This window comes from Ylistrum balloti, unplaced genomic scaffold (assembly GCF_031769215.1).
Source record: "Ylistrum balloti isolate Yb309-2 unplaced genomic scaffold, AGI_CSIRO_Ybal_v1 Utg370128, whole genome shotgun sequence".
Classification (NCBI taxonomy): Eukaryota; Metazoa; Mollusca; class Bivalvia; order Pectinida; family Pectinidae; genus Ylistrum; species Ylistrum balloti.
The window spans coordinates 342,348-362,642 of NW_026782141.1; the positions used below are offsets into that span (position 1 = coordinate 342,348).

Genomic DNA, 20,295 nt, shown 5'->3' on the forward strand with positions numbered 1-20,295 from the left:
CAGTGAATGAAAATAACAGAAACGTTCCGAAAATAGCATTTCGGAAACCGAATTCGAACATGCGCAGTTAATTACAGTTTTTCATACGTTGAGCAGACAATCCGTCAAGTGAAATAACTCGGAATTATGTTTCGATCAGTGCGGTACCTGCCATCTTTAATTCAGAAGAGTGCTTTGAGCCACTCCAGGAATGTTGTTGGGTTAGTTTTCATGAATCACTTTTCAGAGTTTAATTCAAGTTAATGGCATTTTCTTCGCTATTCTATTTTGTTACACAACACGAAACTTGGCTGGCAATGACTGCATGGACTTTGACCCCATCAAAACAACTTACCTGTATAGGTAGATGTCAAATCTAAGAGTTACATTATATCTGTTGAAAGATGCATGACATGGAAATAACCACAATGCCTGAGCCTAGCGTGAGATGCTCGTTTTCGGCTCATGATCATTTATAAGTTTATTTGTAAATGACATAGATATTCTCTCCCAATGATTTTGCACCAGAAACTGAAAGCAGTTTGTTATGAAATTTGTTGACCACTTGTAATCATATCATTATGAAACGAAAACAAACACAGCAACTAAAATTTATACTAGTCTCTAGAAAAAAGGGGTGTATTAATTAAAAATTATTTAAATATTTCTATAGTCTGCTGACCCAAAGATTTAGTTGTCAAAATCCTAGCTTTATGTTTATGGTTTCCATTTTTTCTGTATGACATAATGTCATAGATAAGTGCAGTAAGCATTAAATGGGGACATTTTCAATGGATCAGTAAACTAATATAAGGACTGTAGCCCAAACATATTTAATGCGATTACTGTGTATACAATTTGTGTAAGCTGTAAAATGATATAGAGCAGAAGAAGTGATACAAAGTCTCCAGTAATGTGACTTCTTTTATATTACGTTGACAGAGCTGTGAAGCAATCAAATACCAGCTAATTATGAAATATTGTACATTGATCGGGAAAGAAGAAATGATTTAGAATGACTCCTGACATGATTCATTATCACATTGTAGTCATGAACATGATCACTTCATACAAAAAAGAATGGTTAGCTGCATTTTACATGTTATCATAACACTTGATGACAACTTCAATTTTCAACAACAATTATGTATGTTCTATAAAGTATGGCATACATGTGTACATACACACAGTTGTTACATCAAATATGTATACTGTAACTGCCAGTATGAGATTTGAAAATGAATGTATGGTTGAAGACCTATACAACTATACCTTAATTGACATCGCATATATTCTTAACTGACATAGCACATGGTAAACCAGACCACAACAAGAAAAATTAAAACGAAACTGTTAAGGGTGAAATAATGACCTTTAGTTCAAAATGAAGGTTAATTACTATCCAGTCATCTTTCAATTGCTCAGCCGTCTTCTGTAGCAGGACGGCCAGAGATAAGATCCATAGACAAATTTCATAGCTGTCACTGACTATGATTAGGAGGTCACTTAATGACCCCAGCGGGGGTAAGAGAGAGACTCAGTTTCATTTCACATTTATTTGTATCTGAAAATCATTGCCATTAATTATTGTTGCCTGTCCATGTATATTGTCAGTATCATGTTAGGTTAGTCAGTTCCTCTGTAAGCCTTGGAGCGAGGCACACATGTGTACCTTACCTTCATTAATCTAATTCAGCATATAGCACCAAAAAGTGAAGTCTATTATTTTTACTGTGTCTGCGATATGGTATAAGGTAACAGAAACAAAAAAAAAACTATCGTAAGAAAGACTCTTAATTAGCAAGATAAGATTGCAAGGGTAACATTATATCTGTTATGTTTAAAACTTGAAAAAGCCCTGACTGCTTAAACATTTTAGTCACAATGCCTGAAGGAGTCTGATTTCATAAAACTGAACCTAATTTTAGTCAAATATACATATCTAAATGAATAACATTGTAAAGAGTTATTTTGCTAATATCGTTTTGAAGTACATGTGTATGCATGTAAAACACTGGAAAGATGATTACGACACCTTGACCAACACCAAAACATTTCTTGATTTTTAAAACAAAACCTTTTTTGTACTAATACCCTTGCTTTTTTATTAGAGGTCCAGATATATGTTTGCTTTAACTCACAATTTTTTATGAAGACAGTACAAATAAATTAAAGAAAATTGCCATTTCAGACTTGTTGTAAGTTACTTACAACCCTGAAACTAAAATTTGCATGAATAGTTTTTTTGTACTAATGTGTTTCAGACCATGTTCACAATTACAATGGAGGGAAGCCAGACCATCTTCACAAATACAGAAGAGGGAAGCCAGTTCAGGTGCAGAATCATCAGTAAGTATGATCATTCCTAGATCTCTTAGGAAAAGTTGTTCTTTGTTCTTATTGTAGTGCATGCACAAGTAGATATACATATGACTCTGTGTAAGTAATAGCAATACTTTGTATAAAAACACTAACAACTGCAATCTTTCTAAAATGAGACCTGTTGTATTATGTAATGTGGTATGAAGAAATGATAGATCTAATTTTAATTAGATTGTAGCATTTGATCTGTTGTGTATGTACCAATGGTATGTAATATATGTAAAAATAGGGATCTCCAATTGAAGGAATTTTTCATTTGATCAAGTTAAAACAAAAACTTGTTAGACTCTTTTCATAAATAAGATGTGAAATGGAGGCAAGAAAATTTAAACACACATTCAATTATTTTTACAAACATTTCAGAAAATTTTCTTTTCCTTATCAGTTTTAAAAGTCATTAAAAGGCTTTAATATGGAACATTTTTTAAGGAAATGAGTGTGAAGTACTATTTGATTTTATTAACATCTGCTAAATTCAATTTAGCTTATAGGTCATACAATCACCTAGTGAGCTATAGACAAAACAATAAAATTAGTATATTTAGGGAATGTTATGGCAATCATATTAAAATCCATTACAATGTATTTTCTTGATATACTAGGTCATTAGATTGGTAAAAAGTTCCATTAATGTCACAGTAAAAGAACAAGTCTTAGAAATGGATTGGATGTTTGGGGATTCAGATAAATTCATATTGCATAGTACTGCTACACTGTATTAGTCTTCATTGTTCAGAACATATACTAACATATTTTATCATGATGTTCAGGAGATGAACTCATTTGCAATGAACATATTCAGAGGAGACATCAAACCTTCGACAATATTTCCTTTTCCAGAAGGTAAAATAAACAAGTTTACTTTTTATCAACATTTTCCTATCATATCATTGAATTACATGATATTCTAATCCATTCCCTATTTATCCCTAAGTATTATGATGACTTCTAAATTTGTAAAATCGATGAAATTAAACATTTTTATAATGAACATATTTTCCTTGATTAATGGAATATATATTATCACCTTAATGGTAACTTCATAATAGATCAGTTATTTGAATCAATGCTAGCGCTATATAATTCTGCTTTGTATTTGAATTCCTAGAATATGAGGTAGATTCCATATCTTCCTTAAACTGTAATATGATTGAATATCACGGTAGATGTAGAAGACTATCTAGGTCTAATAATACAAGAGAATGTGTGGTAGATTTATTGTAATGTATGGAATTTGTAGATAATTTGTTCTTGTTACAGTGTTAAATGAGGAACAAGAGGAGACACTCAAGATGTTGGTTGATCCATGTGCCAAATTCTTTGAGGTAAAACCTGGTTGCTGTTTAAACATTTTCAGTGTAGATCTATAATCTTCGCAAAAATGAATAAGATTATTTGTGCTATATGTTAGCATACTGTGAGAATGTAGAACAGATCCATCCTATAAATAATTTTGTATTCTATAATTAACAAACACCCATGGTGTGTCCCTGTTAACAGGATATCAATGACCCTGCAGCTAATGACAGTCTGGAGAAGGTGGAGGATAATTCACTGGAGGGACTCAAAGAAATGGGAGCTTTTGGTTTACAGGTCCCGCAAGATCTCAGTAAGTTTTGTGTGTTCAAGTCTTTTTAGATGTATTTGAATATGAAAAAAATAGTCAAGTCATTCCCCAAATAAAAGAATGAAAACAAAAGTTCATATTGCTTTACATAAGCAGTAGCACAGTATGACTGTTTTTTCGGTGCATTTTATTTTTGAAAAATTATAAATTATAGTATAATTGTAATATAATTATAAAAACCAATGGATTGTGACATGAGTTATGAATTATTGATAGATTATTAATATTTTATAGAAGTGTGTATTCAACTAAAACACTTAAAACAACAGCCCTGACAACCGCCACAATGTTTTTCTGTTATCAACCAGAGAATCACAAATAAAGAAATTTTGCCAAAATTATATATTCTTAGATTATACAAAATTTTGTAATTTGATAATAAAACATGTTCTATGGTATGTTATAGGAATCTTTAATGCATACCAAATGGTATAGACTTGAGCTCCATATAGACTGAGGATTAATGTAAGAAATACTATATATAGTGTTCAGTACAGCAGAGAAAGATGGTCACATTCTTACCATCTCATTCTCTATGTATGTCAGTGATAGAACGCTTCACACTGGTCATTTGTCCAATGAAGGTGACTGTGAAGTCATTGAAACATCACACATCAATTTTCTATTGGTTGTGACAAGTAAGAACTTTTTTTTCTCTATTAACATTACCAACCCGAAGAAAATGTCCCGAAGTACACATACAACTGTTCTGTTCCAGAAAGCAATTTATGATAGCTATATAATAATAAAATATTTGGCTAAAATATCTAAATATTTATGTATAAAAGTACACTGTGCAATTTACTGTACACAGCAAAAATTTGGTTAGTCCTCTATTCCATTATACTTGCAGGTGGCCTTGGGCTTACAAACACGCAATATGCAAGACTAGTGGAAATAGTCGGTTCACATGACTTGGGTGTTGGGATCACACTTGGTGCTCATCAGGTATGTCTGGTGTGTTTAATAAAGTTTTAGCAGGGCTAACATACCACTTCCCTCTTGTTCAAAATCATTTTGATATCCCTTTCTGCAATAGAAGAGATTGGAAAAAAACTGGCCTTTTGTTAAATCTACTTTGCAACTGCTTCAGATAGGAGTTTATGAGGTTTTATAGACATAAAAAAAAAAGAATTATATTTTGCAACTGTTTCAGATAGGAGTTTGTGAAGTCTTCATCTGTAGTGAACTAATTAACTAGTCATAGAAATACAAAATAAACTCAAGAAAATTATTGTTCTTTTGGGAAAAATAAATTAAATTTCTTGTCTTCAAACAATTTCTGTTAGAAACAAGTCAGTTTGACACATCACAAAATTAACTTCTGGGTTTAGATATTGTCATGTTCTGCTTATTATCATCTTCTCCCCTGAAAAATGGAACATGATATTAAGTGGGATTCACTGTATATCTTATGCTGAAGATTTGTTTCTGTGGATGCTCTCTGTTTGTTGGAACATAGTTGCCCTTATACGTATTACAAAATAGTTAGATAATTTTTCATTTTTTGAGCGATCAAACTGTTTTGAAAAACAACTAGAAACAGAATGATTTCTGAGATTGTGTGGACTACTATGCTTATCAGATTACATTCAGTATTTTGCATGTGAAATCACTTCACTTTCTTTTGACATTGTTAAGAAGAACCATGGAGATGTTTCCTTTTTTTTTTTTAACAGTCCATTGGATTCAAAGGTATCCTCCTCTATGGTACCCCAGAACAGAAACAGAAATATTTGCCTGATCTTGCAACTGGACAAAAGATGGCAGCCTTTTGTCTGACAGAACCTTCATGTGGATCTGACGCAGCTGTAAGTTAGCTTATGTTTATCAAATCCAGGTTTTATCTTTTGGCACAAAATGTAAACCTCTTTTAATTTAAAGTGCTTCAGTCTTTGAATGGTGGGTGTTTTTTTTTTCTAGTTAAATATTACTCACAACTTAGACTCTGGGTTTGATATTTTAAAACCACTCATAAATTTGAAGTAAATTTGCTTAGAATTAATATTAGAAAAGAAACCAACCTTGAGAGGAAGTAATTTATTTCAGAGTTCCTTCATTGGAAAGATTTATTTGTATCAGTGTAAAAGAAAAGTAGACTGTTACAATGAATATATGTATGAGGATGGATGGTAAACTGTCTAGGAATTTTACTCTATGAAATACTTCTTGATACAATAACCTGACATTAAATGCCATCTTTTGGTTACTTAATGATAGGAGGTGACAAGAGGTTATCAAAGGTGTTGTGTTAGAAAATAGTGTTATCACAGTGCCAGTACAGCAATTATAAGTTTACAAACTTCACTTATGTAAACTAAAGTCATGAAATATATACATGCATCAAATCTATTTTGATTTTCAAAATTGAAAATAATATGCCTCAAGGATTTCAATATATATGTACCCTGTTACATTCAAGATGAAATTGGAGATATACTTACTGTTAAGCTTGTTTTCAAATTAAAGATTAAATCTATTTACTTCAAGTCAATGAAATTTTGTAGAACAAAGACAATAAAATGACTTCAGGAATTTTGGTAATGGTTATTACTTTTGTTTAGGGCATCAAAACACGAGCAATTCTCTCCCCTGATGGAACTCACTACACTTTAAATGGAGGTAAAATCTGGATCAGCAATGGAGGTGTGGCTGATGTATTCACAGTTTTCGCAAAGACACCAATTGTTGATGAAAAAACAGGAAAGGAAAAGGACACATCTGTTGCTTTCATAGTAGAAAGGGGGTTTGGAGGAATTACACAGTAAGTGTTTTTGTTTAGATTCTTTAAAATAATTGTATTAGCCCTTAAGAGGACATGTCACTCCATTTCGCATTTCATTATGTAACAAAGGTTACCTATTGAGATGGACATGTTAAATGATTATCCTGTAATTACTGGGTTAATTGATAATATGACTCCTTTGTCAGTGTAAACATTGTCAGCAGGTAAACTATTTGAGTGCTTGAGGGATACAGGTCTTATAATGATGTGTTCAAATATTAGAAAAGCTTTTGACATTTTACTTTCAGCAAAAGCGGAACAATCTTCTAACAATTGAACCAGTCTCATTAACTTCTAAATAAATTTAGGGGTCTAGTGTTTTGTTTTGATAGCAAAGAATATGAAAGTCAATAACGATTAGTTAAAAGCTCGGAACTGTATATGCAGTGCACATAGATTCAGGATAAAGTGCTTGTATAGTTAACAATGATGTATCATTCATTAAATCATTTAGCTATTATATGAATGATTATTATCCCAGTAAAGTGTTCTATCAAAAATTTCCTTTGGTTGAGTAATTCCCAAAAGTGAATCACATGTTAAAGAAAGCTGGTTTACATTGTTCTCATAGGTACAGCTTTGCTAGAGCATTGAAATGCTACATGTATTTAGTTGGACAACTGATAGTATTTGAGTTATATTCTCATAAATAAAGGAACATTATTAGAGAGCACATGCTGTATTTATTTTCATGATTTAACAGTGGAGCTCCTGAGAAGAAAATGGGAATTAAAGCCTCCAACACAGCAGCTTTGTTTATAGATGACTGCAAGGTGCCTGTGGAAAACATGTTAGGAGGTTAGTATGAGGGAAGGTAATTCTCTGAAATAGGTTTAGAGGTAAATATGTGACACATGGTGAGGTAAATCTCGAAAAACATGTTAGCATGTAAATCTCTGCAGCAATATTTGGTCAATATCTGACAACATATGTGGAGGTAAATCTCTGACAACATATGTGGAGGTAAATCTCTGACAACATCTGTGGAGGTAATTCTCTGACAATATATGTGGAGGTAAATCTCTGATAACATCTGTGGAGGTAAATCTCTGATAACATCTGTGGAAGTAATTCTCTGACAATGTATGTGGAGGTAAATCTCTGACAACATCTGTGGAGGTAATTCTCTGACAATATATGTGGAGGTAAATCTCTGACAACATATGTTGAGGTAAATCTCTTGGTAACATCTGTGGAGGTAAATCTCTGACAACATATGTTAAGGTAAACCTCTTGACAACATCTGTGGAGATAAATCTCTGACAACATCTGTGGAGGAAAATCTCGGACAAGATATGTGGAGGTAAATCTCTGACAACATATGTTAAGGTAAACCTCTTGGTAACATCTGTGGAGGTAAATCTCTGACAACATCTGTGGAGGAAAATCTCGGACAAGATATGTGGAGGTAAATCTCTGACAACATATGTTAAGGTAAACCTCTTGACAACATCTGTGGAGATAAATCTCTGACAACATCTGTGGAGGAAAATCTTGGACAATATATGTGGAGGTAAACCTCTGAAAACCTGTTAGGAGGTAAATCTCTGAAAAACTGTGTGGAGAGGTCAGTCTCTGAAGCCATGTTTGGTGTTAAATCTGAAAAGTATGTGTTATCTAGGATAATTTAGGGGAAAAGTAGGAAGTAAAGTATTAAATGGTACAGGTAATTCTTTTTTCATTTTTCAGGTGTTGGTGATGGGTTCAAGGTCGCCATGAACATCCTGAACAATGGCAGGTTTGGGATGGCTGCTGCCTTGTCTGGTACCATGAAGTACTGTATAAACAAATCTGTAAGTAGTCTATTCCTGATAAAGAAAAGGTACAATGGTTACTAAAAGTAATTACCGGTATTCATGTCTATATAGCTCAAGTCTGTGGTAATTTTTCTTGGTTTTTTTTTTCATTTCTCAGAATTTTAATCTAATATTATAATGTTGTTTATCCAACTGCTGTGTATCAATTGTTGATGTTTTAACTGAAAAAAATTATGGATACTGTTTATTTAGCTATTATCATTTATATCAGATTGAGCATGCCGGACAGCGTGTGCAGTTCAAGACAGAAATTTCCAACTTTGGAGCCATTCAGGAAAAAATCAGTCGGATGGTTATGAAACATTATGTGACAGAGGTAAGATTTAAATTCTTTTGTATTCACAATTCCAATGTATTAAGTATCAGGTGTAACTGATTTTGTGGAATGATAACTTTCTGTGCCTGTTAGATTTTCTATTAATATGAATAGATTTTTAAATACATAGTATTAAAATTCTTGTGTTTTTGATAGGTTGCTGTAGAGATAAATTCAACGCGACAGTGTCAGTGAAAATTTTCCTAATACATGTACTTGACTTCAAACTTTTAAGATCTGTGAAAACATCAAATCTAAATCAATGTCATGTTTGTAGAAGCTATGGTGTATAATTACCTATAATCGTAACACATTATAACATCCAAGTTCTACACTTAGGCAAAACCATCAAACATTGACATTTACTTGGGATCAGAGGCATTCATGTCTTACAGATATTTTATTGTCTTAATGAGCTTCAAATATTTTCTTAAGTAGGAGAAATTAAAAGTGAAATGAAACCAGTGTGAAAAGTATCATAGACCTGTCGCAAGGAAAAGCTTTACTTTAGTACTTTGATAATATGACAAATTGATACTTCTGTCAATATTTAATGCTGTTGCCTTAGGGCTATTCCAGTAAAACATGTACTTGAACTCTGGACACCAAAATAAATCACTTTTGTCTCTGGTTCAGTTTTCTGCCTATTACTTCTAACCAAAGTTTTATAGGTGGTACCCATTTAGAATAAATTCTTGGTATGCAAAAGATGTTTTACTGGAATAGTCCTTTATCAGAGCTAATACTACATGTACTTATTCAATTTTACATTTTCTCTTCAGTCAATGGCATACTTGGTGTCAGCTAACATGGACCAGGGTATCAAAGAATTCCAAATAGAGGCTGCCATCAGCAAAATCTATGCCTCAGTAAGTCATGATTGTTGATACAGCCCCTCCAAGGCTCATTTATATAGTAAAAAAATGGAATGAAAAATACTGTTGAAACAACATGGGAAAGATCTTTGCATATATTTTGTTGGAAAATGGAAACTTTATAGAATACAGACAAGATACATGTGCTTCATTCGATTGATCAGTCTATATTAAGCTAACTTCTTTTGTTGCTGGTAACAGGAGGCAGCCTGGTTCTGTGCTGATGAGGCAATACAAGTCCTAGGAGGAATGGGATACATGAAGGTAAATAGTAGACAGTAACAGTTACCTCCCTTCATATAACATGTGACAAAATGAAATGATAACCTGGATGATGAACGTCTCAATGTATTTTTACGCTGCTTTGTCCATCTGTCTGTTTGTCTGTTCATCATATTTTTGTCTGCAGGACTGAAATTATAAGAGATATCAGCATGAAATTTCATGGGTACATAGATCTCAACAGTGAGATGTAGTGTATCTATCGCTTTTACATGATTAAGGAGTTATTGCCCTTTGTTATTAGAACTGTATCCCTCTTATTGCCTTTTGTTATTTTCTTTATACTGAAATCTTGTCCCATTCAGGGAGCATAACCCGTCTCTGATGGCCCATGTTATCAAAGTTACTTATATTTCTGATCGTGTTACAGTAGGTAGATATTTCTGTCTTATAAAGAAAACAGAATCCTGTCAGAAAAGACGACTGAATGCATGATTTTCATGGTAGATTTCCATAACAGTAATGGAAACATGTGATAAGTTCTGTATCAGACTTTTCATGTGTTTGTATATTGATGCAATCACAGAAATTTGGATTAGTATATAACTGGTATTACAGAAATGTGGATTGGTGGATAATTGTTATTATGGAAATGTGGATTAGTGTACATTTATAAATGTTATGACAGATATGTGGATTGGTGTACACTTGTTTATTGTAATTACAGGAATGTGGATTGGAGCGTGTCATGAGAGATCTGAGAATTTTCCGTATTTTTGAGGGAACCAATGACATTCTTCGTCTTTTTGTTGTCCTTACCGGAATGGAGGTAAAAGATTGATTTGAAATTTTGAATACTTGATTTGATTTTTTGGTGAAATATATGAAATTCTAAGAGAATTTCTGATTACTGGTAGTAATTTCTGTCAACAATTTTCAGATTGACTTCATATTTTGTACACTCAAAAGTGTAATATGGTTAAGAGATTCTAGCTAATTCATTAAGAAGAATGGAATTTTCAGCGATTCATAGTAAAGACAGGAACACTTACTACTCTTTAAAATTCTTATATTTTGTTGGTGTGTCATTTATTTGGTATATCAGTATTAACCCTTTGGAGTATCACTGTATTGTTACTGATATTTCTTTTTCTTTAGTATGCTGGACGTGCTTTGAAATCTGCAGGAAAAATGGGTGTAGCTGCAGACATGTTGAAGAGGTGAGAATGACATTTTTGTCACCAAATTTTAACCCCTCTCCAAAGAAAAGTATTTAATAGCATACAGAAGGAAAAGTTTCCCTAATGAAGAAAATCGCTTATTCTGCATTGATTTCTTCTCTGCATATTTGGGAGATTTACATTTGGAATCAGTTCTCCTCCTAAATTTATAGCAGAATTTAATATCTCCCAAAATGACAGTGATTTGGATTTATTATAAGATTTCAACACTTCAAGAAGCAAAAAGTTACTCTTGGTAAGAAAAGAGGCAACACTTTGACTAGAAACAAACCAATCTAGTACACAGAACTTGTATTACACAGGGATTTAAAATATATTACATACCAGTTAACCACAGCTTTATATGTTGAAGTGATTCTCTCTCCCATATAAATTTTTTGATAAATGATAGATATAAAAGAGGTAAATGTATAAGCAAGGGGATGCAATAGACAATAAGAACCACACAATGGAGCCCATAGCGTCACTAAACACACAAGTATAATTACTACATAGTTCATACCATGTAAATACCATTGAATATGTATCCAGACTGCCGTCAATGATCTGTATAATATATCAAATGTATTTTGTAGTGGAAGCACATCAGGAGTAATTCTTCATCATTGTTGTCATGAGTGTTATGAGTTTTGAGTGAGACATATTGTGGAGCCCATTTTGATGTGTCAGTACTCAAGATAAATCTTTTTTATATTATTATTTATATTATTTTCATAATTTATGATTTTCACATCCTTTTTGATAACAAGATATGGTATGTAATGGAAAAGCCCTTCACTTTTTAGACGCCTTGGAATCTCCTCTGGTGATTCACTGTCAACACAAGTTCATGGAAGCCTTAAGGAATCAGCAGACCAGGTAAGGCTGATAGTAAACACTATCACAAGTTACTAATCAGAGAGTCACAGTAAACCTCTGGTCATTTCGAATAGACAGGTGTTTCAAATATGTGATTTTTCAATGAAAATTTCTGTCTAACAATAGTTTAAACTCTTTCTGGTCTTGTTTCACTTACAATTCAAATTGTTTGTACATATTGTGATGCTGTACGAATAATTGTTGATAAGATGTCGGCACATTAATTGCTTCATGAGGTCACTTTTTACATCAGCGTTAAATGCTGTGGGTAGCAGGCTGTACATAACCATTGGAAGCATGTCACTTAATTAGCATTAATCTAGAATGATCTTTTAACATTTTGTCATGATGCCATGCTTCCATACAACTTCAGCCTCCAACTGTATATTACAAGCAATTGGTATATACAGACCATGTGGTCTGGGGTTGTGTATCATCAGAGAGCAGAAGTGTTTCAATTCACATTTCAATAACATAATCACGTCCAGACTGTCCTCATTTATTATGTTAAATAGATAATTAAGAAACATTAATCCCTCGTCTCAATCTACACTCCCCATAATGATATGTCAACACTAACTTCCATCAATAACAAACAGATATAGGTTTTATTGGGGGAAAAAAATTGGCTATATTTAACATGGTTTCTTCATAGCTAAATCCAACATAATGAAGACCAAAATAAAACCTCTGATTTCTGAACAGTCGATAAACATGTACACTTTTAAACACTTTGTCATGATTATGGACAGTGTATACTTTGATAGTTCAAACTGTTACTTATTTTCACAAACAATTTTGTATGCTATGAACGGGTTCCAACAATATTTATATAATAGGTTTATAGGTTTTAAAAAAAGTCAGTTGTGATGATTTTGAAAATGCAAAATAGATTAGTTGATCCTGTGAAAGATTTGAAAATGTAGAATAAAAAACATTTAATTGTGATAAAGTTAACACTGAATTTTGATATAGATTCAGAAATGTTTCAATTACTATAAATGAGACATAAAGTTTCAGTTTTAGAAATTTCCTGTTTGAATTTCCCTTCCCAAGAGAAAATGACTTGAATTGTATTATATGAGATGGGAGATAGTGATTCACAAAAGCATGTATTTTCAATGGTAAAATGGAAGGAACAACTTCTTCATATAATGAAAATAGGTTTAATATACCATTACTAAAATATTTGTTCTTATTGTTTCCAGGCCTCTAAATCAATCAATGAATTTGGGGCAACAGTAACAAATCTCCTGATTAAACATGGCAAGAAAGTCAAAGGTAAGGTATATTGATATATACTTTTAATTGTCAGCTAAGCCTTTTAGGTTTTATTGGACATGTTTGGGGCATAAAAGGTGTGCATTTGTTTGTTGATTATTGGAGAGTCTTACGTTATTAGAAAAAAAAATTAAGTGGTACTGGATCATAAATGTCATTGGCCAGTTGGTCATCATTTATATGAGTTATTAGCAATGTCCTGAATCATATCTTTCATATTTATGGGGTCTGAAAGGATACATTTGTATTTACATGAAATATGTCATCAGTAGGCTAGCTATTCTCTGCTCGAAGGGATGTTAATAAGTATTAAACTCAAATTTGCCTTGCTGAAATTCTTTCTCTCGTCAGTTTAAAAGATAGTGTAATTGGGAATGTAATTTAAAAAGCCAGTTTAGATTGGATATTACATATGACATTACTGAGGCTTTTTAGGTCATCTGACCCAAAGGATTAGGATGACCTATAGCTATCGTGTTTCGTCTGCTGTCTTCTGTGCATCGTGTAGAGAAGTTGAGCCTATTTAGCCTCTTTCATACTTATTGGTCAGATAAACAGATGACCGTTAAGGCCCATGGGCTTCTGGTTTATCGCTAATGATTGATGGAGGTGTTTAATGAACATGTAAAATGACACTGCTGAACTTTGAACTTGGATTATGATTCGGTTCACATGTTGGTTTTTTCTTGTTGTTTCTGAACCTTATTTACGAAACAATGTAAATCATGAAATGTACTGAATGTATGTAAATTTCACTGTTAAAACTGAGTAATTAACCTTGTGTTCCTTTTCTTACAGACCCTGAACATCAGTTTGTATTGAATCGAGTTGCTGAAGCAGCCATCGATATTTATGGAATGGTTGCTGTTTTGTCAAGAGCATCACGTTCACTTGAACAAAACCATAGCTCTGCCCAACATGAGTTGGTGTTAACCAAACTCTTCTGCGATGAGGTATTTACATTTACTTCAGAGTTAAACACTCTCTATCAAAATCATTTATAATCATGAAAATAACGAGTTAATGAATTGATGTAGGGCTATCCAAAGCTTAAACTCACAAGGTGATAGGGTTTGAATTTCCATGAAATGTCTGACTTTGTGAATAAGACTTGTGTCCATAATTTTTATTACTATCTTAAATATTTCAGGCAACAGAAAGGATTGCTATGAATTTGAGGGATGCCAGTGACAGTAAAGCCTTACAGAGATACACAAGTCTTGCAAGAATCTCAAAAGACGTTGTTTCCAACAATGGAACTCTTCAACAGCACCCTCTGGGTTTCTGAATCCTTATTATACCTTTTCCTACAGTCTACATCACTGATGAGTGCAGTCTATTGTGAACAAATAGGGGATAAGAGTACTATGTAGTTTATGGGTGGGAATCATTGAATCAGTCACATGTGTGTGGTTTACAAATTAACTGTGATAGTGAATTTGATTTTAAAATGTATGTGAGGAATATTTTCAAGATCTTAAAATGACTTTGGAGGATTATCTGTGTTTGCAATTTGTATGCAGTTTTGCATGTAAACTAAACTCGGTGTCAGTATATTTCACATACAAATACATGTGGAGAAACAAGATGAGTTCAAATTTTCAATGATAAATGATTCATTCCGATATGAAGATGCAGTGTTCTGTCAAAGGGTTCAGTAGCATGATACATAGACCCTGTGTCTGCTCTCTAACCAAAGGTTGCAGTATCAATAACATTCTGATAGCAAATTGGAGAAAACAAAATTGTGAGGGCCCAAAATATTTTGATTACTTACACTGTTATGGAAAGTAATAACCCAGATTTAAAAAAAAGAGTTTATGTATGAATGCTATGATGTGTTTACTGACGGTAAATATGTTTGAAGCATCCACTAATTTTCATTGTGTAACTGGTTTTTCAAGGATGTTTCTTAATTTTGTAATATATAAAGTTTTCTTAACACAAAATTTCAATCCTTGGAATGATAAACTTTGGTTACAGAATTTCAAATACAACCAAAGAAAATAAAAATCTTTTCTTCTTAATCAATATTTATTTAATACTGATCCACACTTCAGAAATCATTGACTGTCTAAAGATGGTATTCATTGTAAAGCCTTACAGAAATACACAATGATGGTGAAGCATGCTGTACTGGTATATAGTGCACAGTGTATTTCTTAGTACTGCTTATTTAGAAAGTAGCATATAAGAGTTAGACATGAATTTGCTATGACCTAACTTACTCTGGCAGAAAGTTGGACAATTGAAAGGACTTAAGTGGCTGCAGTTTGAATGTTCATGACAGAATCTTTCGTTGTTAGTGATACATGTCATTTCTTTGTATATAATACTCATCTTTTTACTTAAAAAATAGTCATTTCATATAGAGTTTTCATCGCAGCATGTTCGGTTGTTGAAACACTTTATACCTCAATTAACAAACATATTGCCGATGAAATAGTTATCTCCTATGATAAAATTTTTTCATTTGTTAATACTTGTTTAAAAAGTCTTAACATTTGATTTGCTGTTGGAAAACAATGCCTACAGAAACAGCATAGTTCATTTAATGTAACATTTAATACTTCATGTTTTCACTAGATAAGTAGATTCACTGATATCACTAAGAAAAGGCCTAAAGGTTATATTTCAATCTTAATTAGGAAAATACAGGGGCTGGATAATAGTGTCATTTACCTTTCCTTATTGAATATTGTGTTAAAATGTATTATCAAGTTTGTTGCAGAAATCTCACTAAAGTCCTAATTCTGGTATACATTTTGTATTGACTCAGTTTTGTGGTATGTTTCCTTGTATCTTGATTTACTCCGAGACTGAAATTGTTAGTGTAATACAAGAACAAGTACTTTTTTGATGTGATATAATTTCACATTACACTATTTTGTTAATGAGTTATAAAACTTTTTTTTTTTTTTAATTTTGAATTTGTTGTGACTGAAAATCTGATATCCTGGTCACCTGAATAAATCTACCATCACAGGAATTCTTGTCTATATGTCATTATAAACAGAATCTACTTACAGGAAAATTTAGTATCATTTGATGGTAAAAACATGTTTTCCTTTGCTGAGTGACGGCATATATGCATTACAGCTGATGCAGTTTGTAGTTTTGTTCTTTTATTTTTTGAGCAGTGGGGTGTGTGATTGTTGCGTTCAGGTTTACAAAAAATTAATGTTTTAAAATATGCTGTCTTTTTTGAGAAAAAAAACTCAGTATAAAAATTATATCACAAATAATTGTACTAAAGGGGAGGTTTACAGAAAATAAATTATTGTACACGATGTATTTATCAGAGTATGATTTTTTATGCTCATAGACTTACTGTTGTGTAATTTCAGTGTTTAAGTCTTGTTACCTCGCCAAAGGACCATGTGATGTCTTCTATTTCATATACTGCATCAATTCTCTAATGAAACATAAACAAGAGATTTCGGTGGGGAAAGAGACAACTGAGGAGTTTGTTCATGTTTAATTGACCTTCCTGTGTCTTGATTCACATATACTAACTACTTAGCTAAGAGGTCCTATAGTATGACAATTGGAAATTCAAGAGTTTAATTGTAGCAATGATTTAGAAATGTGTCAATCTTCAATTGGTCTCCATTTATTTTGACTTACATACTACAGCTTATTAAGATTTTTTTAATTGGGAAATTTAATTGAAAAGGTAGGAAATACATAAAACCATTGTTTTCTCAAAGAATTCAGACAGCTAAGGGGAGAAAGTACATGTTTTGTTTTTTTTTTACATTTTTCGTCATGAGAATTAGTTTTATCAATGCGATATTTTAAAAATTATTTTTTCCCCTGTAGCTTATAAAAACCTTGTTTGTTGCAACCTCTTATACTTAAATACTGCTTTTGACCAAAGATGACTTCCATGTATTAATAAAAATTAATGTGCTATGGTCACATCAATTCTTTACATTGATACATGTATAGCTGTGTTGTTGAACCTAACTTAGAATGGAGAATTACAGCATTGGTTTACAATAAAATGAAGGAACCTTTCTGGAATGTTTTGTTGATCACTAGGGAATATTTTATATGATGTAAGATCAAAATCATAGGGACCTCAGAATTTGTTACATCCTCAATATGTGCCTACCTTTTTGTGTTCAGTTAAAGTCTAAGGGTGACCTATTGTGATTCTCTGTTGTCTGGCATCATGTGTTATAAACTTTTAACATTTTGACTTGTTGTGGAAAATTCCTGAAGTGATTTCAATAAAATATTACAAAAAACGTCCACGGCTGAAGACAAAATTATAAATTATATGGTTCCCAACCCAGAGGGGCCTGAAGGGCAGTATCAAAAAGGTCAAATTGATTAAAACTTCAAAACTCTTCTCAAATCCAAGGTATGGTAGCATCTTCATTGATAGAAAGACCTTCAGAGGTTTAATCAAAATTTTAAATATCATGACCCCAGTGTCTCACATTTCCCCCCCTGGGGAAGGGGTAAACTTTACTGTATCTAATATAGGAAAAACCATTTATTAAACATTATTTGTTTATTCTCTATTGGGCAAGACCAAAAGTGGGTCAATTTGACTGAAATTTCAAAAACCTCAATACCCAGATGAGGTTGAGCCAAGTACTCTTCATGGATGGAAGTGTCTTAAAATTCTTTACCAAAATTATAAAATTTCATGACCCCAGAATTTCACATTTCCCTTTGAGGAGGGAGTAAGATTTACTATAGTTTATATTGGAAAATTACATTTTTGAGCATGATTTGTTTATTTTTTATTGGTTCAAACTTGATTAGAATTATTAGTATAAGCTGACAGTTCAATGAGATGCACATATTGACCTCGGTGGACCCCCAGGGCTGAGACAAGGGGCCAAAAATGGGCCAAATGGACTGAAATTTCAAAGATATTCTACTGTTCATGGATGGAAGTTTTTATATAGGAAAATTTTAATTTTTGAGTTTAATTTCTTTTAATTCAAACTTGGTTAAAAGCCTTAGCATGGGACAGCAGTTAATGTTATGCACAGTTTACATTTGCATTGTGTGTACAATGTAGTTTAAAGTTATTTTACATTTTTCAACAAAATCATTTCTATGTTACAAGAAGCATTGTAACCTAGGTGACCATTAAGGCCATTGGGCCTCTTGTTAAGTTTATTGGACACTTTGGGGATTTAGATCAATACTTGGCTAAAGTGACACCATCTATGGTACAGTATACATAAGCCAAAATTTCGTATAGATATGTCCATTCACCCAGACCAATAATTTCTAAGATCCCTGTGATTCCAATAACCATGTTTCACTGACTATTGTATATATATATATAAGTATATGTGTGTGTGTGTGTGTGTGTGTGTGTGTGTTTGTGTGTTTGTGTGTTTGTTTGTTTGTTTGCTTGCTTGCTTGTTTGTTTGTTTGTGTGTATGTTTGTTGATAACTGATTGTGGAACCGGAAGAAACTCATATTTTGTATGTGCCCTAACAATACCACTTTCATCAATAGAAACAATTAATTAAATGCATTTTTCCAATTTTGAATAATTTCTACTGACCATTGATTGTTTAGGATGTGGTATATGCCATTAGAAATTGTCAGAAAGTATATTGGTATAAAGCATATCTGGTGCTAACTTTGTGTGGAAATCCCGTCCTTAATTAGGTTTTAAATGATCTGTCAGAAATTAGTATGATTAATGATAATGAACTTAAGTCCTGTTAAACTGGATGATTTGAGACAATCAACTATCCACTACAATCTGTTATGGTTTTAGTGTTTCAGTGATGGGTAGTTTTATTATAAGAGGTATTTCATCCTTTGTTCTTTACATCATTCAAATCTTGTATGGAGATCGCCAAAGTTTCAAACGATAACAAATCTATGAAAACCTAGTAGGCTTGATTGATAAAGTTGACAGGCTAAATAATCATGACAAGTTGTGGTTTTCTAAAAAGCTTCCTGGTAAGTCAATTCTACAATTTTTTAGCATTCTTGTATGGAAAGTTCTGTTTCAAACCGAAAGTTTCATAACCATAATGTGTAGTGCTGTTTTCCTGAATATTTTAATTTCTGATGTAAATTTTTAAAAGTTTTTTCCCTTTGTGTTCTCAGCATTTTAATCTGGCATGGAAATCTCCTTATTGAAGCTCAGTCTGGTCTTTTGAAATATATTTCTTTCAAAGAATTTTCAAGATGTTTTTACAATGTCAAAAATTTCTACCACATGTAAATCAGTAAGAAATAGTTAAAAACACTGTTTCTTTGGACTCAAAAAATAAGTGTTGCAATGTTACATCAGGTAATACAAACACTGTCAGAAGAATATAATTATAAGAAAACAAAATCTTGGGGATTTATTCTTTAATCAGCATCTGTAGCTTTACAAAACAGTGGAAATATACTGAAGTATGTTGAATAGATATCCCTGTAGTATGAGTGTACATCATGTGATCGTATCCAGCAATATGTGCATGCAGATATAGAAGGGAGGTCTTTGTTACCATTTTTGTGTTATAATACAGGGGCCAATACCCAGTATAACTCAAAGGGCAGTCAAATTACGATAAGTACATCCATCTAGCTATGCTTTGCTATTCAAACAATGCCTGTATATTTATATGGTTGTGCTTTTAGATCTGAACCATTTTCACAATACCATCCGCATAAATAAATAGCCGTAAATGGCTTGGACAGTCCCAGGAATAATCCAGAAAGTATGATTTTTGTTCACATCTACAGTCAAGCAATTACATGAAATGTTCTTGAATTGAAGGCTGTGACAAAGTTTCAACAGTTATGCACCAACCTAGGCAAATTATATAATTGGTGAAGATCAGTTACTGTCAAATGGTTTTTATATCATGATTTCTCAAAACACTTGTGAATGTATTCAGACATATATGTACTGATCCTGAAGGTATAAGATG

The 20,295-nt window shown here is 32.5% G+C and overlaps 1 protein-coding gene across 1 annotated transcript; it reads left to right on the forward strand.

Annotated features, from left to right (window-relative positions):
* Nucleotides 1–108: 108 nt before the first annotated feature.
* On the forward strand, nucleotides 109–17,404 carry LOC132550561 (very long-chain specific acyl-CoA dehydrogenase, mitochondrial-like). Its single transcript, XM_060214650.1, has 19 exons — nucleotides 109–200; nucleotides 2,244–2,328; nucleotides 3,132–3,204; nucleotides 3,622–3,686; nucleotides 3,862–3,970; nucleotides 4,842–4,936; nucleotides 5,668–5,799; nucleotides 6,553–6,752; nucleotides 7,477–7,571; nucleotides 8,463–8,566; nucleotides 8,802–8,906; nucleotides 9,689–9,775; nucleotides 9,983–10,045; nucleotides 10,731–10,832; nucleotides 11,162–11,223; nucleotides 12,030–12,102; nucleotides 13,311–13,383; nucleotides 14,182–14,336; nucleotides 14,534–17,404. Exons 1-19 carry the CDS (start codon nucleotides 127–129, stop codon nucleotides 14,669–14,671), a joined length of 1,890 nt encoding a protein of 629 aa, XP_060070633.1. The 5' UTR covers nucleotides 109–126; the 3' UTR covers nucleotides 14,672–17,404.
* The last annotated feature ends 2,891 nt before the right edge of the window (nucleotides 17,405–20,295 follow it).